Source organism: Dromiciops gliroides, chromosome 1, assembly GCF_019393635.1.
Source record: "Dromiciops gliroides isolate mDroGli1 chromosome 1, mDroGli1.pri, whole genome shotgun sequence".
Classification (NCBI taxonomy): Eukaryota; Metazoa; Chordata; class Mammalia; order Microbiotheria; family Microbiotheriidae; genus Dromiciops; species Dromiciops gliroides.
In genome coordinates, this window is record NC_057861.1 from 69427318 (window position 1) to 69450490 (window position 23173).

Below are 23173 nucleotides of genomic sequence, written 5' to 3' on the forward strand. Positions count from 1 at the left end.
ACTACATGAGCCACTTCTAAACCCTGGGAACTCTGCCCTTTCCCTAGTCTGCTCAGGCACCCTCAGGAAGCCTCATCCAAGGGCTTTGGCTCAGGCCTGGGAGGTTCAAATCTCATTCCAAGCTATTACCCAGAAGAAGGAAGTGAGGTCACGGGGGTCTGCCTTGTGGGACCCGATATTTAGGAAACAGAGGGAGGAGGAGCGTTGTTCTGGAGGGACCTAGTCAATGATTTCCCTCTACCCATGCTCTGCTCTCTATACCCTTAGAGAGAGGGACCTGAGGCACTGAGAGGCTGGGGGCCTTGGAGACTCATTGAGCCAGTGTGGGTCTGAGGACAAACTTGAACCCAGATCTTCTTAACTCTGGTCCTGGCCCTCTCTCCACTATGCTACATTCCCTCTCTTATCCAATAGCCTTTACCTTCCCCCTTGCCCTCTGTTACATGGGCTATTAAATTTCTTATATGTGTCCTTTCTTTCTCCCCGCCCAACCCCATCTTCCCCATGCTGGGAGATCATTCTCTTGGTTCAACCTGGCAGAGACCAACAGGCCTACCCCAACTTGATGGGAGGAGGGATTACCAGAATTAAGAGCTCTGTTTCCATAGCACTTAAGGTGTACAAAGCTCTCCCTTCTCTCTGATTTTACTTCCCATTTTCACTGCATGTATCTTGTCTGTACACAGTTGGTGGCATGATGTCTCCCACTTTAGACTGTGAGCATGTTTTCAAGTGCAGAGACTGAGGTTTTGCCTTTCTTTGTCCACCTAGTGTGCCTAGCACTGGGCCTGGCACATAGGAAATGATGAATAAATGCTTGTAGACTGACTGACTGAGGCAGATACTAGGGGTTTTTTGATCCTCTGATGAAGGATGTGTAGTTCTGGAAGGTTAAGAATCCTGTCCCTGTTGGCCCCTCCCTCCCTGTGTGCCAGGCCCCCATCCAGACCCAAGCCTCCATTCCCCAGCAGCTGCTAAGCAGACCAGCCCCCTCTCTCTGGTTTCCATCTGCCATATTTCTCTTTCCCAGGAATATAGACATTTAGGGGTAGAAGATGAACTTAGTCCATTTCTTGTAGAAAATGTGCTGTATGTTGACTCTGGGAAGGAGCAGTGAAGGTTTTATGCAGGACTTTCTCCTGACAACAGCCTTTGGAGATGATACCAAAGAAACTAGAAATTCAAGCTCTTATGAAAGACTAGGCCTTAGCCATCATTTAACCCAATTCCTGTTCTTATATGGATCAGGAAAGTCATGCCCTGATATTAACAGATGCTTTGGAAGATTAGCCTAAGGACCAGATGGCTTATTGGGGTCCTACAGGAATCTCTGGGCCACATTTTGATGCAGCATCACAGGGAGATAGATGCTTACAGGAGCCACACCCCAGGAGGAGGGGGCTGAGAAGATCTTTGAGGGTCTCTTCCCTTCCTGCTCCCAGCATTCCACTCCCTGCCCCTCACACCAAGCCAGAAGCTGCCTTCTCTGAAAGACAGACCTTCATTCTCTCTCCTAGGTCTGGAGGCTCAGGGGTCTCCTAGTTTGTTTGGATAATTAGAATCTGTCCAAGGAAAAGGGCATGATCTCAACCAGTGGGGCAGAGACTGGGGGGAATGGCCAGATACAAGATGGGGCCTCCCCTCCCCAGAAGGATGAGCCTGTCTAAGGTCTCACAGAGCCATGCCTCACCACATCAAGATGGCAGAACATCTGGGTCTTGAGGGAGAAGAAGGTGGGACTCCTCAGAATGAGAAAGTAAAGGCATTTATGACACACTTACTATGCACTCAGAAACTCAGTAAATGTTGGTGATACAAACAAAAAAAAGGGACAGGGGCAGCTAGGTGGCGCAGTAGATAGAGCACCGGCCCTGGAGTCAGGAGTACCTGAGTTCAAATCCGGCCTCAGACACTTAACACTTACTAGCTGTATGACCCTGGGCAAGTCACTTAACCCCAACTGCCTCACCCAAAAAAAAAAAAGGGGGACACAATCCCCTGCCCTCAAGAAACTTCTATTTTAAACATGAGAAGGAACAGAAGTCTGAGGCCTTGGAGCAGTGGATAAAGACTCATCTCTCTGAGTTCAAATCTGGCCTCAGACACTTACTAGCTGTGTGACCCTGGGCAAGTCACTTCACCCTGTTTGCCTCAGTTTCCTCATCTGTAAAATGAGCTGAAGAAGGAAATGGCAAAGTGCTCCAGTATCTCTGCAAAGAAAACTGCAAATGGGGTTGCAAATTGTTGGACACAACTGAACAGTGACTGAACAAATGCATAGAGACAGGGAATGACAGGATGAGATAGAAATGTATCTACCACCAAGAGTTGTGAGGTTCAAATGAGATAATGTGTGTTAAGTGCATAGCACAGTGCCTGGCACATAGTAGGTACAATGAAAATGTTAGCTATTATTAGGAGTCACTAAGCCCAATGACATCTAAAACAGAGACTCTCTCATCTTCTCCCAGAGATAAGGAAGAACTCAGGTCTAACATAGCTTAATTCTCTGCCAATGCAGAATGTAGAGGAACTAAGTATATGAGTGTGTTGGGGGTGGTATTTTCTCTCTTTATCCCCTTTATGACACTTAAGAAAGAAATGAAGTCCTGGTTAAGTACAGGATCCTAGATCCAGTTCTGGAAGGGACCTTGAGGGAATCTAGTCCAACCCAGGCATGGGTTGAGACAGAAGAGGAAACTGAAACCCACAATACATCATTTTCTTATCCTTGGCTGTGTATATTTGTCACAAAATGAGGATTTGGGGTGGGGAGGAGGGAAGGGGAGGGATGACTCCTTGGCCAGTGGCAATGATGGTGTTTTTCTTTCATTTTTCATTTTTGGGTGTTTTTTTAAATGGGGCAATAAGGGTTGAGTGACTTGTCCAGGGTCACACAGCTAGTAAGTATCAAGTGTCTAAGACTGGATTTGAACTCAGGTCCTCCTGAATCCAGGGCCAGTGCTTCATCTACTGCACCACGTAGCTGCCCTGGATGTTTGTTTTTTAAGAGAAGAGAGGGGGGCAGCTAGATGGCGCAGTGGATAAAGCACCAGCCCTGGATTCAGGAGTACCTGAGTTCAAATCCGGCCTCAGACACTTGACACTTACTATCTGTGTGACCGTGGGCAAGTCACTTAACCCCCATTGCCCCGCAAAAAAAAAAAAAAAGAAGAGAGAAAAAAATTAAAAACAAAGGGACTGAATCCCAAAGAGCTTGTGACTTGGCCAGAGTCAGGATATAACATGGTGACTGAAAGCCTATGTGGAGGTGAGGCAGCAGCACTGACTCTGTAGTCAGGGGACTGGAGTTCAAACTACACCTCTGATGCTTACTACCCTGAGCAGGTCTCTATACTTCTCTGGGCCTCAGTGTCTTCACCTCTAACATCTGGGTGCTGGACCACATGACCTCTAGGTTTCCTTTCAGCTCTAGGATTTTGTAACAAAAAGGAAGAGAGGGAAGGAGAGGGAAGGTGGAGGAAGGAAGAAGGATGCTGCTTGGACCAATCTTACCCAAAGAGGGGAGCAGAAGAAAATTAGTTTCTTTTTTATATTTATTTAGAATTTTATTTTTTCCCAAATTACAAATAAAATACAAATTTTGCCATCATTTTTTAAACTGTGTTCCAAAATCTCTTCCTCCCTCCCTCCTCCCCCAAGAATTAAAGCAATTACATATAAACTATACATGAGCAGTCATGCATAACATTTCCACATTAGCCAGGTTGTTATTGAAAACAGATAACGACAAAACTTTAGATAAAGGAACTAACAAAAAATTATGCTTCAATCTGTATTCAAATACCATCACTTCTCTTTCTGTAGATGAATTGCATTTTTCATAAGACCTTCTGAGTTTTCTTGAATCATTGATTTGATGAAAATAACTGAATCATTCACAGCAGATCATCTCACAATATTGCTGTTATTTTGCATACAGTACATTTCACTTTGCATCAGCTCATGCAGGTCCTTCCAGGTCTTTCTGATAGCAACCTTCTCATCATTTTTTATAGTACACTACATTTATAAAGTACTTTAAAGAGAGATTTCCTTACAATAAACCCATGAGGTTGATTATTGAAACAACAGTAATAGATAACCTTTATATAGTACCTGACAAAGAATTTTCTTCACAATAGCCCAGCAAAGTACCATATAGTTTGTCATTATCAATTAATCATCAATCATCATCGTCCTCAATTAATCCCCATCATCATAAATCAATCCTCCTTCTTATCAATCAGTCCTCATCTAGCAATCCTCATCTTCCTCCAATCATCATCAATCCATCAATCATCATCACCTTCTTACATCACTTTCCTCTGCCTCAAAATTTTTTCACAATTACTATTATTAACTGTTTCCCTCCATCCTATTCCCTTCCCATGATATTTACTCTGTTTTCTATCTTCTTTTACCCTGTCCCTCCTCAAAAGCGTTTTGCTTCTGACTGCCCCCTCCCCCACTCTGCCCTCCCTTCATCATCCCTTCCTCCTTATCCCCTTCCTCTCCTAGTTCCCTGCAGGATTAGATAGATTACTCCACCCAATTGAGTGTGCATGTTAGTCTCTCCTTGGACCAACTCTGATGAGATTATGGTTTTTAAGCCAATTCTGATGAGTGTAAGGCTCATTTACTGCCCCAATCCTCCCCCATCTCTTCCCCTACTCCATAAGCCCTTTCCTGCTTGTTTCATGTGAGATTTCACCCCATTCTACCTCTTCCCTTCCCCCTCCACCAATGAATTTCTCTCACCCCTCAAGTTTTCCCTAAAGATGTCATCATGAGTCAGCTAGGTGACACACTGGATAAAGCACCCACCCTGGACCAAGGAGGACCCGAGCCCAAATCAAGCCTCAGACACAAGACACCCACCAACTCTGTGACTCCAGACATGCCACCCAACCCCCACCACCCCACAAAAAATATAAACAAAAAATAAATTCTTTACAGATATAATCCCTTCATAATCAATTCCCACCTGTGCCCTCTATCTAAATTTATTCCTATCATCTGCCCTAATACTGAGAAAATTCTTATGAGTTAGACATATCTTCTTCCCATGTAGGAATGTAAACATTTCAACCTTTTAACATCCTTCTTAATTTCTTTTTCCTGTTTATTTTTTTATACTTCTCTAGGGTCTTGTATTTGAAAGTCAAATTTTCTATTAAGTTCAGGTCTTTTCATCATAAATGCCTGAAAGTCCTCTTTATCATTGAAATCCCATACACAGTTTTGCTGGGTAGGTGATTTGGGGTTGTAATACCAATTCCTTTGCCCTCCTGAATATTATATCCCATGCCATCTTATCCTTTAATGTAGAAGCTGCTAGATTCTGTGCTGTAATGACTGTGGCTCCACAGTACTTGAATTGTTTCTTTCTGCCTGCTTACAATTTTCTCCTTGACCTGGGAGCTCTGGAATTTGGCTATAATATTCCTGGGAGTTTTCATTTGGGGATCTCTGTCAGTAAGTGATTGGTAGATTCTTTCAATTTCTCTTTTACCCTCTATTTCTAGAATATCAGGGCAATTTTCCTTGACAATCTCTTGGAAGATGATGTCTAAGCTCTTATTTTGATCATGGTTTCAAGTAGTCCAATAATTTTCAAATTATCTCTCCTGGATCTAATTTCCAGGTCAGATGTTTTTCCAAGAAGATATTTCACATTGCCCTCTATTTTTTTATTCATTTGTATTTGCTTTATTATGTCTTGGTTTCTCATAAAGTCACTAGCTTCCATTTGTTCAATCCTAATTCTTAGGCAATTATTTTCTTCAGAGAGCTTTTCAATTTGGCTTGTAAGGGCTAAAATTCTAGCTATACCATCTAAAAGCTAATGAGTGGTCGCCAATAAATTATAAGCTTTAGAAAGAGCATTTAAGTGTTTATTTATTAAAGAGAATTAGGATCAGAGAGAAAGGTAAAAAATCTAACTATTTCTAAGAGACCCTATCATCCGACCCACCATGGCGAGGTCAGGAACCAAAGAAGAGCCAGCACTCCTCTGCCAGCATCTGCTTCCTACTTTGTGTCCTCCTCCCAGAAATGGGAGGCTCCTCAAGTTGATTGGCTGGTAGCCTTGATAGACAGTACCCACAAGCAAACATCACTTCCTGACACTAAGGACCTTGACCACATGGCTTGCCCTCAGAGGCCTTCTCCTCATGGTGGAGCTTTGCTACAGTAAGTCTCCAGCAGGTGGCATCATTCCAATCATTACAGGCTTTTCAAGCAGTTGACTTTTTCTCATGACTTTCCTGCATCACTTTCATTTCTCTTTCCATTTTTTCCTCTACCTTTCTTAATTTCTCTTCAAAATCATTTTTGATTGCCTCTATGGCCTGAGACCAATTCATATTTTTCTGGAAGCTTTGGATGTAGGAGCCCTGCCATTTCTATCCTCTTCTGAGGGTGCACCTCAATCTTCTTTGTCACTAAATAAACTTTCTATGGTCTTCACCTTTCTCTGCCTGTTCATCTTGCCTTTCTTTTGCTTGACTTTTAGCTCCTTAAAGTGGAACACTGTTTCTAGGTTGCACTGTCCCAAGCTTCAGGGGGTTACAGCTGGTATGATTTGAGGTGTGGCAGGTTCTTCACTAGCTAAGCCTGTGCACAGGTCTATAAATAACCCCAAGTCAACTTGCTATGCAACCAGGAAATAAAGGTTTATCTGAGTTGATAGCTCCATTGAGCCTGTGCCCCTCCACTACCCGGGCCACTGCCACTCAAGATCTCTTCCTGATTCCCCACTGGGGTATAACAACTGAATTCTTCCTCAGCTCCAACAGAAACCCCTGTAGTCTCTCCCCACCCTGCCCCAGCCAGCCATTCAGCTCTTTCACCAGACTGTGAGCTTAGTTCCAGAAGACACTGGCACTGCATTTGATTCCGAGGCTCAGGGTAAATTTCTCTGGTGTCGCCTGCCAGGGGTTAGATCTGTCTCAGTGAAACTGCAGGGTTGGGCTCTACTCCTACCCTAGTACAGCAGCCCCCTCCTGTCAAACTTCTAAGCTGTCTTTGGCTGGAAAATTATCTCAGCCCAACCTTTTGTGGGTTCTGCTGCTCCAGGAATTATTTTATGGCTTTGTTTGGAGCTTTTTGGAGTAATTGTTTCAGGAGCTCTGAGTGCTTACTGCCTTCTCTCTGCCATCTTGACTCTGCCTCCCTCATTAGGAAATTGGCTTCACTGGGATCATTGTCCCAGGAAGTCCAGACAAGGGAGTGATATGGAGACTGAAGGGAGAGATCTGGAGGCTCCAAGACTTTGCATGTTTCTGTCCAGCCCAGTTTTCATCCTCCCCAGCAGTCAGACGGGGCAAGAGATGCTAGGGTACTGAGAAGTCCCACCCAGCTCTCTGTTGTGTCCAAACTAGGGTTACTAATCACCCCCAATCCCTTCCTTCTGAAGATAAAAATTAATGTCAGGACAAATCACTCTGTGAACTAAATGGAATCTGTGAGAATACTGTTGGAAGCTATACGTGCACATGCAAAGCAGACTTTACCAAAAGCAGTAAGAAACAGCCTGAGTGCTTAGGTATGTATGCCTTTAGGGAACAGGAGGACCTGAAACCCTGTGGGACTGCTGGGGGAGTGGACTCAGGTACTAAATGAGTCTATGAGATTAGAACCAGGAAACTCTCAGGTGGAAGAAGTTTGGAACCAGGTTCTCTATGGAACAGAACATGTGCAGCACCAGATAGATGCCCTGAAGCCTTGGAGACCCTGTGAGCACTGATGCAACCCAGTGTCTGTTTGATGGGAAGAATAGTTACCTTCAGAATAGGCCTCCTGATTCTGATGCACTGGCACTGCCTCCTTTTGGACCATAGAGAAGTTGCTTACTCCCTCTGAGCCTCAAGGTGCTCACCTATAGACCTGCCAGCCCACCTCCCAAGGGTGTGCTAAAAAAAAGGCTTTGTGAGCCTTAAGGTGCCACACAAATGGGTCTGTTGTTACTGTCCTTCCTGTCTGATTTCCCTTTGCCGCAGGAAGTCCCCCCCAATGGACCTTCCTCCATGATTCTTCTGTAACCGTGACACAGCACTTGGACTGGTCCCCCTGATTTCACTCATCCTCTTCCTATCCCTGGATGATCTTTTTTTCTTTTTATTTAGTATTTTGTTTTTCCCAGATTACATGTAAAAACAGTTTTCAACATCCATTTTTATAAATTTGAGTTCCAAATCCTCTTCATTTCTTCCCTCCGCCTCTCACCTTTGAGAAGGCAAGCAATTCAATCTAGGTTATACCTGTGTGGTCATGCAAAACATTTCATATTAGTCATGTTGTAAAATAAAAGAGACAAAAAACGCAAGAAAAATATAGTTAAAATAGCCTTCAATCTTTATGCAGACACCATCAGTTCTTTCTCTGTGGATGAATGTCATTTTTCATCCTAAGTCCTACAGAGTTCTATTGAATCATTTTACTGCTGAGAGTATCCAAGTCGTTCGCAGCTAATCATCTTACAATACTGCTGTTACTTTGTACACAGTACATTCCACTTTGCATCAACTCATGTGAGTCCAGGATTTCTCTGAAAGCATCCTGTTCATCATTTTATTTTTAGTGAGGCAATTGGGGTTAAGTGACTTGCCCAGGGTCACACAGCTAGTAAGTGTTAAGTGTCTGAGTCCGAATTTGAACTCAGGTCCTCCTGAATCCAGGGCCAGTACTTTATCCACTGTGCCATCTAGCTGCCCCCTTGAGCTAAGTCTTTTTTTTTTTTAGCAACAAACATTTATTTTATTTTCCAGTTAGATGTAAGGGTAGTCTTCAACATTCATTTCCATAAGATTTAGAGTTCCAAATTTTTCTCCCTTCCTCCCTTTCCTCCCCCCTCCACAAGATCACAATCAGGTTATATATGTACAATCCACAAGTGTTCTTTTTATCAGTTCTTTCTATAGGGATGCATAGTAAGCTTCCTCATTAGTTCCTTGGGATTGTCTTGAATCATTGCACTGCTGAGAGTAGTTATGTCATTCACAATTGTTCATCGAATAATATTGCTGTCACTATGCACAGTGTTCTCCCAGCTCTGCTCACTTCACCATACATCGATGTTCATTAGTCTTTCCAGGTTTTGGTGGGATCATCCTGTTTGTCATTTCCTGTAGCACAAGACCATTCCACTACAATCATATAACACAGCTTTTTCCATCATTCCTCAATTGATGGACATTCTCTTGATTCTCAATTCTTAACCTCCACCAAGAGTTGCTATAAATATTTTTTGTACAATTTTTCCCTCTTTTCTCTTTTTCATGATTACTATTGTTAATTGTTTCCCTTCCATCCTATTCCCTTCCCCATGATATTTATTCTATTATCCATCTTCTTTCATCCTATCACTCTTCTTTTTTTTTTTTTTTTTTTTTTTTTTTAGTGAGGCAATTGGGGTTAAGTGACTTGCCCAGGGTCACACAGCTAGTAAGTGTTAAGTGTCTGAGGCCAGATTTGAACTCAGGTACTCCTGAATCCAGGGCCGGTGCTCTATCCACTGCGCCACCTAGCTGCCCCCATCTTATCACTCTTCAAAAGGGATTTGCTTCTGTCTGTCCCCTCCCCCACTCTGCCTTTCCTTCTTTTGCCCCTCTCTCTTTATCCCCTCCCCCTCCTACTTTCCTGCAGGGTTAGAGAGATTACTCCACCCAATTGAGTGTGTATATTATTTCCTCCTTGAGCCAATTCTAATGAGATTAAAGCCTTTGCTGCTCATCATTTCTAATAGCACAATAGTGGTATTCCATCATAATCACATACCACAATTTGTTCTGCAATTCCCTAACTGATGGGCATCCCCTCAATTTCCAATTCTTTACTACTAAAAAAGAACTGCTATAAAATGTTTTGTACCTATAGGTCCTTTACCTTTTTGGTTTTTTATCTCCTTTTGGATACAGACCTAGTTGTGGTATTGCTAGTTTCACAGTCCTTTGGGCATAGTTCCAAATGCTCTACACAATGGTTGAATCAGTTTACAACCCCACCAACAGTGCATTAATGTCTTGTTTCCCCCACATCCCTTCCAGTATTTGTCATTTTCCTCTTCTGTCCTATTGGCCAATCTAATAGGTATGAGGTAGTACCCCAGAATTCTTTTGATTTGCATCTCTGCAATCAATGGTGTTATAGTATTTTTTATATTGCTACAGATTTGATTATTTTATCTGAAAACTGTTTATATCATTTGATCATTTGTCAATTGGGGAATGGCTCTTATTTTTATAAATTTGACTCACTTCTCTATATGTTTAAGAAATGAGGCCTTTATCAGAGAAACTTGCTTCACATTTTTTCACACTTACTATTCTGTGCCCTCCCTTTATTCTATTCTCTCTCCTCTTTCACCCTGTCCCTCCTCAAAAGTGTTTTGCTCCTGACTAGCCCCCCAATCTGCCCTCCTTTCTATCATGCATATCACCCACTCTTATTCCCCTCCCCTCTTACTTTTCTATAGGGTAAGATAGACTTCCATAGCCACTTGAGTATGTATGTTATTCCCTCTTTGAGACAATCCTAATAAGAGTAAGGTTCACTCACTCCCCTTCACCTACCCCATCTTCCCTTCCACTGTATAAGCTTTTGCTTGCTTCTTTTATATGAGGTAATTTACCCATCCCACCTCTCCCTTTCCCTTTCTCCCAATGCATTCCTTTCTCATCCCTTAATTTTATTTTTTAGATACCACGACATCATATTCAACTCACACTTGTGTCCTCTGTCCATATATACTCCTTCCAACTATCCTAATAATGAGAAATTTCTTATAAGTTACAAATATCATCTTCTCAGGTAGGAATATAAACAGTTTGACCTTTTAAAATCCTTTATGATTACTTTTTTTTGTTTGTTTCCCTTTTTATACTTCTCGTATTCAAAAGACAAATTTTTTATTCAGCTCTAGTCTTTTCATCAAGAATGCCTGAAAGTCCTCTTTTTTAATTGAATATCCATTCCCCCCCCCCCCCACTGAGTTATATTCAGTTTTGTTGTATAGGTGATTCTTGGTTGTAATCTCATTCCCTTTGTCCTCTGGAATATCATATCCCAAGTCCTCCTATCCTTTAATGTAGAAGGTGTTCAATCTTCAATCAAAATGACTGTGGCTCCCAGTACTTGAATTGCTTCTTTCTGGTTACTTATGACATTTTCTCCTCGACCCAGGAGCTCTGAAATTTGGCTATAATATTACTGGGAATTTTCATTTAGGGATCTATTTCAGGAGGTGATTGGTAGATTCTTTCAATTTCCATTTTACCCTCTGGTTCTAGAATATCAGGACAATTTTCCTGGATAATTTCATGTAAAACGATGCATAGATTTTTTTATCATGGCTTTCAGGTAGTCAAATTATTTTTAAATTATCTCTCCTGGATCTATTTTCAAGGTCAGTTGTTTTTCCAGTATTTCACATCATCTTCTATTTTTTCATTCTTTTGGTTTTGTTTGATTGTGGGGTTTTTTTTTTATTCCTCATAAAGTCATTAGCTTCCATTTGCTTAATTCTAATTTTTAAGGAATTATTTTCTTTGGTGAGCTTTAGTCCCTTCATTTCCATTTGGCCAATCCTACTGTGTTGTTTAAAATCTAAATTGTGGGTTCTAATCTGCCCCCCCCCACAGTCTTGGGGGGAAGCTTGCTAAAATCACTGGTAAATTCAACAAGAGTTTAGGCTTTTAAAGATTTATTAAAATATATAAGTTAGTGAAGAGAGAGAGAGATTGAGAACAGATTCTTTATAGCATGGAAATCCTAGCTCAGATCTAATTCGGTATAGCCAGAGAGAAAGAAAGCAATTTCCTTTCCTAGCAGCCCACGTGAAATCTCTCACCACTATGCTGGTGTCCAAACGACTAAGAGGCTCCCTCCCCATCCCCACCCCCACCCCCATCCTGCCCTGTTCTCTATCTGCAGCCATGCTCATTTCCTGGACGAAAAGAGGCCGATCCTCAATGGCTTCTCCCAGAAGCCATCTCTAAAACAGGAAGCAGGGCTGTCCCAACATACAGCTCCAAGCTAATTGGCTGGTAGCTCTGATTGACAAGTCCATGGGCAGCTAGGTGGTGCAGTGGATAAAGCACCAGCCCTGGATTCAGGAGTACGTGAGTTCAAATCTGGTCTCAGACACTTGACACTTACTAGCTATGTGACCCTGGGCAAGTCACTTAACCCCCATTGCCCCGCAAAAAACAAACAAACAAACAAAAAGTCCTACAGGTGGTTCTATAGATATAACTTCCGGATGCTAAAGTCACATGGTCTCTAAATCACATGCTTTCTCCTCATGGCAGAGCTTCCCTACAGTATCTCTCCAGCAGGGGTGCCATTCCAACTCTCACAGTACTTTTCAAGGCATTTTTCTTCTCATTGCTTTTTTTTTTTTTTTTGCAGGGCAATGGGGGTTAAGTGACTTGCCCAGGGTCACACAGCTAGTAAGTGTCAAGTGTCTGAGACCAGATTTGAACTCAGGAACTCCTGAATCCAGGGCTGGTGCTTTACCCACTGCGCCACCTAGCTGCCCCTTCTCATTGCTTTTTTTACATCTCTTTTACCATTTGGTCTAGTCTGTTTTTAAGGTATTATTTTCTTCAGTATTTTTTTGTCTCCTTCACCAATCTGCTGACTCTTTTTTCATGATCTTGCATCATTCTCATTTCTCTTCCTGATTGTTCTTCTACCCAATTTTTCCTCTACCTCTCTTACTTGATTTTCAAAGTTGTTTTTGAGCCCTTCCATGGCCCAAGACCAATTCATATTTTTCTTGGAGGCTTTGGATGTCAGAGCTTTAACTTTGTTATCTTCTGAGGGTATGTGTTATGGAAATATAGGTGGGGATATGGGTAGGGGTTTGGGGTTATGGGTAGAGATTCCTAGGAATTCCTCTTTAAAGAATTACACCCTCTGCATATAAATTCAATTAGAATAAAATAATCATTTATTTAGGGTGCTAGGGAAAGGAAACCAAGAGAGAAATCCTTGGACTTCTCATGGGGAGAAGGCATGGCACAGAGGCTAGGCTCTGAGATACTTATCTCCTCAAGCAGGAGACGGGCAGATACTTTTATAGGGGACTGATGTGAGTGATCATCTGACTGTGGAAAGTCCCCTTATTGGGAGAGGAGCATCCCCCACTGGTGGTGGCTGGGGGAGTTTGGTGAGGGGTGGCTATGGATCTCTCAAGCCATCTCTCCTCCTCATGCCACAAAGGCAGCAGCCACACCTAATCCTATCTCCCCAGGGGTGGGGGAGACTGGAATGAAGTGTGGTGTTCCTGGAGCTAGCTCAGTCCAGATCAGGTGCCACTTATCTCTTTAGGTGTGTCTATCCTTTGGTTTAGTTTCTCAAGGAGAAGGTTCTTTGATTTATCCCCCAGAGAACTTCTGGGGTATGCTAGGCCCATAACAGTATATTTTGATCTTCCTTGCCACCATAGTAACTTTCTATGATGAGAATATTTTTTTTTCATTTTCCAAGCCTCTTTCTTGACTTTAACTCTGTCAAAGTAGGGCTCTGCTTCCAGGGAGGAGGTTCACTGTCCCAAACTTCAGGGGGTTTTTGCAACTGTTTTCAGAGATTCTTCTAGGGACCTGTAAGTTTTCAGTTCTTCAAAGGTTGTATGATCTAAAAAGAGGTATATTTACTACTCTCCTGGACTGTGCTGTGGTCTGTGAGAGACCACAAAGATGCTTTTCTGCCCTGGAACTGTGATAAGGGTCCTTGCTCCACTGTGGCTGCAAGCTCTGATGTGCTCGTACTCCACCTCATCCTGGGACTGCCACCCAACACTGTGACCTGGATCTGAGTATGGGCAAAGCAACAGAGTCCTGTCTCAGTACTAGCAAAGAGACCCCTGTAATCTCCTTCTGACCAATTGTTCTATCTCCTTGCCATCTGTGAGCTGAGAGTTCCAAAAGCAATCAATGCAGCTGCTGATTAAGTGGTTCCTCAGGCCGGTTCCTGCTTTGCTGGGGCCCTGGCACAGCCAACACTGGACTTTGCTCCACTCTCACCCTGGTACAATAGACCTTTCCTCTGTAAAGAATTAATTGTTATTTGAAATTTTTATGCCTCAGCGTGCACTGGCCTGGGGCTCCACCCACTGGTTGTAGCCGTACAGTGCTCCACCCACTGGTTGTAGCCGTTGCCATGGTGCTGGCAACTCACATCATCACCACTGGCTGACACCTACATGGGCCTGGCAAAATTATAATGATTGGAAGCCTAGTGAGGGCAGTCATGTGACTGTCAGGGCGTCCATCCCATTGGCTGGGGCCGTATGGGGTTTTCTGGGATTGGGGGAGGAGAATTGGGCATTCTAGCTGGAAACTGGAAAGCAACAGGCATTCTGCTGCATATTCTCAGTTGATTCCTGGGTGGTGGTATTTTTTCAGGTTGTATAATTTCCCTTTCCCCATTTTATTTCCTTTCCCTTGATCCTACTGATCCTGTTTGTGTGGGTGTGGGTGGGTGTGGGTGTGGGTGTGGGTGTGGGTGTGTGTTTAAGTTTGTTCTTGAGGGAGGCTGCTGGTCTCCTTCCTTGCCCCAATATTGCTGCAAGCCGCTTAGCTAACACTCCCCACACCTCCTATCCTTCTAAGTTGTCTCTGGCTGGAAAATTATTTTGCCCTGTCTTTTTGTGGGTTCCATTGATCCAAGACTTGTCTTATAACATTATTTAAAGGTTTTTAGAGGGGTTTGGGGGAGAACTCAGGAGAGTCACTTGGCCTTTTCTCTGCCATATTGACTCTGGCCCCAAAAACATTTTTTCTATGATGCACTTACCTCATGACCATTTTCCTCCTGTTCTGTGAAGCTCCTCATTGGTTCTAGGCCCATCACCATGGGCCTCTCTAGCACCTTCTGTGGGGACCTCAATGCTGTATCACACAGCCAGCCCAGGTCTTCTGGCTCCAAGGCCAGATCTCTCCACTACAATATCCTTGCTTCTCTGAAATCACTAGTGAAACATTAAAATCCAAAGAAAGTAAAACCCAAAGAACTTGTAATTTGAAGTAGCTATTGGGTGCAGTGAATACAATATTGGACATGGAGTCAGAAAGACTTGAGTTCAAACCCAACCTCAGATGTTTTGTGACCCTGGGCAATCATTTGACCTCTTCCTGCCTCAGATTCATAAACTATAAACTGAAGATACCAACAGCACCTGCCTCCCCGGTTCTTGAGAGGATAAAATGAGAAAATATTTGGAAAACACTTATAAACCCTAAAGGCACTTTATAAATGCTAGCTATAATTATAATGATTATCCTAAGGCAGGTTGTAAGTAGCTGCTGAAGAAAGTCATGTTATCACTAGCAGGCCAGGTGCTATAATGAAAAGAGCATTAGTTCGGGAATCAGAAGAGGGAGAATCAAATCCCTTCTCTGATTGCTTACTGACTGTGTGATCCTAGACAAGTCACTTCCCCACTATGAGCTTACCTTTTTTTTAATCTGTAAAAGAGGGAGATAAGGATGGTCTCTCCAACTCTAAATATGTGATTCCATATCCTAGATCTGCCCCAAATTCCTGTTGCCTGATTTTAACTGGGCCTTCCCTGCTAGACAATATTCTTTTTCTTTCTTCTTTCTTTCCTTCCTTCTTTCCTTCTGTAACAATTGGAATGATGTCACCTGCTAGAAACTTACTGTAGGAAAGTTCCACCATGAGGATAAGGTCTCTGAGGGCAAGGCCATGCATCTTTTCTTTGGTGTCAGGAAGTGACATTTGCTGGTGGGAGGAAGAAGGGGGAGGCTGGCCCTCTGACTCTCTCTTTTTTTGTGTGGACTCTGGCGCGAAGAGTGGAGCTAGGAATGCTCTCTCCCTTTAACAGATAGATGAATCTAGGCCTTTCTCTCTCTCTTCACCAAATTCTTATTCTCCTTAATAAATGCTTAAAAGTCTAACTCTTGCTAAAGCTTATAATTTATTGGCGACCACTCATTAGATCTTTTAGACAGACTAGCTAGAATTTTAGCCCTTAACACTTGTCTTCAATGGTGGTCTTGACTCTGCCATCCATTATATTATGTATCCTTTCCAGATCCCAGTCATCTGGGGAAAAAAATGCCTTAATTTGAGTCTTTGATGAAAAAGATTGAGGCAAAGAGATCAGACCATGGAAAGCAAAGGGAAGTTCAGCACTTGTCACATGTCACTATTGAACTGTGATTCACAGAATCATTGAATCACCCTATCAATAATCAAAAATTGAAGAGGAACTCAGAGATCATCTGATCCTACCCTTTCCTTTTACAGATAAGAAAACTGAAGACCAGGAACCTTAAATGATTTGTCCAAGGTCACAAAGATAGTAATTGGATTCTCTTTTTCCAGAACTAGCCAAGAAGGCTTTCTAGGAGTCAGCTAGTAGAGGAAAATTTCAAGCTGGTTTAAGAGACAAAAACCATCGTATCACTGCCCAAATGGCCCTGGTCTTTCTGATTTTGTGACCCCAGATGTGAATGAGTACATTTCTGGGATACACACCAACAACCTGGGAAGCTACAGAACCATGGGATCCAGAAGCACCTTACTAACAAAGGCAAAACAGCATGATCTTAAGTCAACCTGAGACAATCCTTGGGGGATTCACAGAAGGCCTGCATTTAACATATCTTCCTAATGATCTTGCCTTACACATCTCTCTTATAGATATCTCCTTTCCCACATCACCATTGAACCCTGGAGGCAGCAACAAGGTGAGTGTTGACTGAATCTCAGTAAGGTGGAATCAAACAGAGGTGAGATAGGAAGCAAGTAAATGTAGTTGAGGTCAGAGAGATGGAGTTCAATAAAGAGAAGATAGGATCATGAAAAAGTAATTGAGATCAAGTAAAACTGAGAAAGATCTTTGATTCATACCTGGAAGAAGCATCAGAAGTCATCTAGTTCAACCTGCTTATTTCCCTGATGAGGAAACTGAAGGCCAGTGAGGTAAAATGACTTGTCCCATCACATAGGTAGTGTCAGAGGCAGGATTTGAATCAATGTCTGCTGACCTTAATTGTGCTGCCCTTTCCACCCTATCAGAGAGAGGAGAGACACTGATCAGGCAAAGGTGATACCAGCAAAGGGAAGAGGTAAAAAAATTAAGTAAAAGATAAATGGGATGACAGAGAATAGAGGTGGAATCCTAGAAAGATGAGATGGGCTCAAGGAGAGAGTAGGAATCAGGCAAAGATGGCATAGGGTCAAGAACCAGAAAGTAAGAGTTCAAAGGTAGAAGAGCCCATGACAGTCAAGTAAAATGATACAGGCATCTACATCTAATAATGGGCGACAATTATAGAGTATTTCAAGGTTCTATACATATATTATTTCATTTCAGCTACATAACAATCCTGTAAGGCATATGCTATTCTATCCATTTTTTATATAAGTAAAAAGCCTCAGAGAAGTTACTTGACATCATCCAGTCACAAAGTCATTGAGAATCATTAGTAGGATCTGAACTCAATCTCCCTGATTCTAAGGCCAGCATCCCTACTCTAGCATCTTTCCTCCTAGCTTAGTCCAGGTCCCATGGCAGTGTCTTGGACAGGTGTTCTAACTTTATGAGATCATTCATTTTTCTTATCAGTTGGAGAATCTTTCTTACCACCTTGAATCATTTACCGCCACCCATGCCTTTTGGACTGCTAAGAACAAGAGAGCAATTGCAACTAAAGTGACAAACCTATTACAGGACCTAGAACAAGCTGCATGGGAGGATGCTATCAGGTCTCCTGATGGGAAGATACAGATGGTACAGAATAAGTCTGTTCTAGGTGAGCTCATATGGTAGAGGCCATTATAACAAATAATGGCTGTGTCTTCAGGACCCCAAACAACCACTGGATTCAGTCTACTCGGTGAAGCAGCAAATAATCCAGTAGAAAAGTCAACTAATCAGGTTGTTACATAGTGAATGTATAGCATTCAGTGATCCACATGGTTAGAATAGTGGGTATTGGCACATAGTAGGGATATGATAAATCTTTGTTGACTGAGTAGTTGGACAGGTTTTTAATATAGACCATGGATGAATGGGTTTTGAGGAAAGGAAGCTGACTTTCAGAGCTGGACTTCCTTCCAGTGGTGGTTTCCTCCAGCTCATACCATATAACAAAATCACCTTCATCCCATCACCCAACCTCACCATGATTAAGGCCTTCCCTCCTGACAGTATTTCTCCCTACCTTCTCCTTCCTACTCCATTGGCCTCACCCAATTCTGGGGGTGGGGATCAGAAATCAGGTAGCATTCATAGCCAGACTACAAAGGGTCAGGCTGAACTGTGTAGCAGACTGTCCCTTTTCATGAGGGAGGGGAAAATAAATCCACCTTCCTTTGACTTAATCTTCTCCAGGGGCTAGAATTCCTAGTCACAGTTCTGCTGGGACCAGCCTAGCTGAATTTAGAAAATCTAGTATCACCTTGTCTGGTCAAGGGATAAATGTTTTGACCATGCAGGTTGCATAAAACAAAGCTTCTTAAACTGTGGTTATGACTCCAAATGGGGTGACATAACTGAATGTGGGGATCACAGAAAAATTGACAACAGGAAGAGGTTTCTATAGACCTATTTTATATGCCTAAATACCTAGGGTCATGTAAAAATTTCTTGGGTGAAAAGGGGTCACAAGTGGAAAAAGTTTAAGAAGCCCTGATGTAGAAGGTGTCCAATGAGAGCCATCCCATTATGCTTCTGGGTAGCTCTTCAAGGAAGGTTTTCCTGATATCAAGAGAATGCAGAATTTCCACCCATTCATTGCTCCTGGAACCAAAGAATTTGAGTCTACTCCTTCCACCTGAGAGCTTTGTCAGTGTCGAATCAAAGAAGGGAGCTTATTCTATTGGAAAATGGGGAGATAGGGTAGGCTAGCCCTTGAGTTAAATGATCACCTTTAATGATGGTTGACCATCTTGGATGTCACTCCCCAAGGCACAATGGAGATGTGTATCTGATATGGATCCCTCAGACTCATGAAATCTACATTAAAATAACAAGGACACAATGCCATTCTGGCATTCCTGCCATTGGTCCAGTAACTGAATCCTTCCCCTAAGTGTCAGTGGTACCCAAAAAGACAAAAATCAACTGTCATTTCACACAATGTCCTGGGAGGTCAGATGGGTTCATTTAGGGAAATGGCTAGGATGCTTCAAATGGTGGTAGTTTCTTGGCTAAGAAGCAGGCAAGGCAAGTAGGCTCACTTGTTTCATTATTGTTCTCAGCTATTGAAACGCATGTAATCAGCAACTGCTCCCAGGAAAATGGGACCATTAAACTGGAAGCTCAGAATAACTCAATGAAGATTTTCTGCATGGATATAATCCACTCAGATACTCAAGGTACACTCACTTTATGGACTCTGAACTCTTCTAGAACAGGCTGGAATGCCACAAAATCCTTCTATGTCAGAGAATTCCCAAGTATGTGACTTAGAATAAACCTTAGAAGTTATCTCACCCAACCTTTATCTCTCTAAACAAAAGCCCCTTCTGCCACAGACCTCAATAACAAATCGTCACCAGGTGTCTGCTTGGAAAGGTACAATGAGAAAAGCTGTATCCCTGGCCATCCCTTACCATTTTGAGCTAGCATTAATTGTGATCAAGATCCTCCTTCTTCAAAGACAAATTGACCTCTTGGCAATGTCCATACTTTGCTACCTGACAGTGTGAACCCATTGAATTTCTGAAAGGACGCTGTCCCTTCCTTTCCATTACAAATACCATTAACCTAGTCTCTCTCTCTTTCTTTTTTTACATATTTGACTAGATTGCTACAAGCCAAATTATTGTTCTGTTGCCATCCTGATCTATAATTTCATCAGTGTGGGAAACTCCCAGTTTATAGATCATATCCACCAATGCATCTGGAACCAGGGTGCTGAAGGGTTAAGTGGCTTGCCCTTGGTCATTGTAGATGGAGGGGCTTCTGAGGAAGCTTTGGTAACTGTTAATTTGTTGTTATTAGTTATTTTCAGTAGTGTGTGGCTCTTCGTGAACCCTTTTGGGGTTTTCTTGACAAAGACTGGAGTGGTTTGCCATTTCCTTCTCCACCTCATTTCACAGAGGAAGAAGCTAAAACAAACAGTTAAGTGATTTATTCAGGGTCACACAGCTAATAAAGGTCTGAGGCCAGATGTGAACTCAGGTCTTCCTGAAGCCAGGCCTGATATCCTGTCTACTGTGGTACTTAGCTTCCCTTTGGTAAGTGTTAAACTCAGATTCAATTCAAGTCAACTAGTACTTATTAAGTGCCTACTATGAGCACATCAGTGAAAGACAATGTGGAATAGTACAAAGTTTCTTAAACAGTGACTTGCCACCCCATGTGGGGTGACATAACAATGTGGGAGTTGTGAAAAAATTTGACAACAATGAAGTTTTCTTTTTATTTTATATGCCTATTATATACCTATATATACCTATATGCTTGCAGTTGTATAAAAATTTCTTGGGTGAAAAGGGGTCACAAGTGGAAAAAGTTTAAGAAGCCCTGGTACAATAGATAGAGAGCTGGCCTTTAAGTCAGTAAGGCATGAATTGAAGTCAAAGTGATCTTCCTAAAGTGCAAGTCTAGCTATTTCATGCCCTCCCCCCTTTTCTTTCTTTCTTTTTTTTTTTTTTGGTAAGGCAATTGGGGTTAAGTGACTTGCCCAGGGCCACATAGCTAGTAAGTGTCAAGGGTCTGAGGCTGGATTTGAACTCAGGTCCTCCTGAATTCAGGGCTAGTGCTCTATCCATTGTGCCACCTAGCTGCCCCCTGCCTCCCTTTTCAATAAACTCCAGTGGCTCCCTATTGCCAAAGTGCACAAAATCCTCCAGGACTCAAAGCCCATTGTAACCCATACCCTATCACCAACATTTCCAGTCTCTTTATACCTTCCACCCTCCTTGCTGTTCCTGACACAACAAACTCCATCTTTCTACTCTGAGCATTTTCACTGATTGTCCTCCATGCCTGGAATGCTCTACCTCCTCATCTCTACTTCCTGGCTTCCGTGGCCTTACTCAAGTATTTTCCCATTCCCCTTATTCTATTGCCTTCCCTCTGTTGATTATCTCCATTTTTCCCATGTACCGCTTGCTTATACATAGTTATTTTTATGCAGTTTCTCCCATTAGACTGAGAACTCTATGAGAACAGAAAATGCCTTTTGGCCTTCTTTATAATTCTAAAACATAGCACGATGCCTGGAACATAGTAGGCAATGAATAATTTCTTATTGACTGACTACCTGATAATTCAAGTCCTTTCCACTTCCACATACTTGGCAAATGATTTCATGTTCCTCACCAGAAGCTCCCTGCACTGATGAAATCACAATTTCCAGTGCACCATTCTTCATACCTGATATCCAAAGACATATATAAAACAGTGTCAGGCTTCAAGGGGCTGAGATTCTACTAGATCCCATTATCTTAACTGAGAAACAATCCCTTTACTCATGATTCCAATAGACCAAACTGGTCTGCTCACACCTAGTATTTGCACAACTATCTGCAGTGTTAAACCAGTCTGTTTAAGAAAAGATGATACTGCCACAGGTGAGCTCTTGAAATATGAGGAGCATCTCCTGCTAATGGGTCTCTAAACTTGACCTCTCAGAGTCTAGAAGAGTTAATGCATGTGACATGGCTGAAGATAGAACAGAAGAGACTATGAAGGAGCAGACAGATAAGAAGGAGAACCAGAAGAAAGTAGTGACATGATAACTCAAGGAAGAGATAGTATGCAGGAGAAAGTAACCACATGGATCAAATCCATCAGAGGTCAAGAAACATGAGGATTGAGAAGAGGCCAGTAGTCATGATCAGCAACTCCTAATATCTTCTACTTCCCATTACCATATCTGGACTCTCCCTTTACCATCATCAGTTAACTTCTCCTCTGAGTCTCATGAAACCCAAATTTTATTACCCAATTCAGATTCTGATAGCCATTATCTGCTGACTCCCAATATATTCTCCCTTTCTTTCTCATTGTGTTTGGTGCCTGACAGTCTCCATTTCCACCCTACATTCTTCCTTCATTCTAGGACACTGCAACATACATTTTGATGTTCTTCAAATATCCTAACTTCCCAATTCTGCAATCTCACAACTCCTCAAAACTCACAACTCAACTCCTACAACCAACTCTGCAGTTCCACGTCTGCTGCTCACAGGAGTAGTTGGAATCTTCATCTTGCCAACACCAACTAAAATTTGGCTTCCATGCTCACAGCCTATGGATTCTTATCATAATCTTTTTTCTCTCTCTCTCTCCCTATTCCTCTCTCCCCCAAGCCTTCCCTTTGGGCTCATGATGACCTCCAATCTGTCCATTCTTTAGTACCATTCCAGGTCATCACCCCTACTCCAGCTATACCTCCTCCTTTTCCAATATTGGCTCCCTCAATGAACCACTTTGGTTTTTGTGGAGCAGTGAGGGTTAAGTGACTTGTCCAGGGTCACACAAGTTTCTGAGGCCAGCTTTGAAAACTTAGGTCCTCCTGAATCCAGGGTTGATGCTTTATCCACTGTGCCACCTAGCTGCCCCACCTCAATAAACCACTTTATTCTATTCTCTACTAACTTTCTGAGGATATTTGGGATTCAATTAGCCCTTTTGCCTTAGAGGACATTGTTCCTTTTTTATTTTTTAGGTCTGAGTGCAGTTGCTTTTCTCTCCTATTCTTACCTTGGAGCCATTATAAATGCATCCTTTTTTGAGGAGAGACATGGGAAGGAGAGTTATGGAATCTACCTGAACTCTCAAGTAGTCAGTACTGCTATAGGACCACAGCAATCAGAATCCTCCTCTCTTTCTGTTATTCTAGAGTTCCAGCATATGCAGGTAGGTATGAACCACAGTCAGAGGCAACATATTCATAGAAGTGGGCAAGGCAGCTAAAAGATATGTTCCATACCGCCTAAAAGATTCAATGAAATAATATTTGTAATGAGCACATTTCGCGATTTCTCTCTGGGTGTGAGTGAATGAGACAGATGAAAAGGGAACAGTTCAATAACAGGCTTTAATAATAACAGTAGAGGGCATAAAGACAGCCCTTGAACCTATGCATTACATTGTAACTCAGTAGCAGGCTGTGAAGGAGGCCAGACAGGCAAGCTCTCCAAGCTTTTTCTCACACACCTTATATACCCTAAAAACCAC

General features: G+C 42.4%; 1 protein-coding gene across 1 annotated transcript in view; it reads left to right on the forward strand.

Moving 5' to 3' along the window:
* LOC122745514 (adhesion G protein-coupled receptor E3-like) overlaps positions 1-23173 on the forward strand; it is an 85731-nt gene that overhangs the window by 41073 nt on the left and 21485 nt on the right. The window contains exons 8-11 of the mRNA XM_043990853.1: positions 16675-16721; positions 17603-17789; positions 19240-19356; positions 22662-22852. Coding sequence (XP_043846788.1) covers positions 16675-16721; positions 17603-17789; positions 19240-19356; positions 22662-22852 — 542 coding nt within the window. The remainder of the gene's footprint in view (positions 1-16674; positions 16722-17602; positions 17790-19239; positions 19357-22661; positions 22853-23173) is intronic.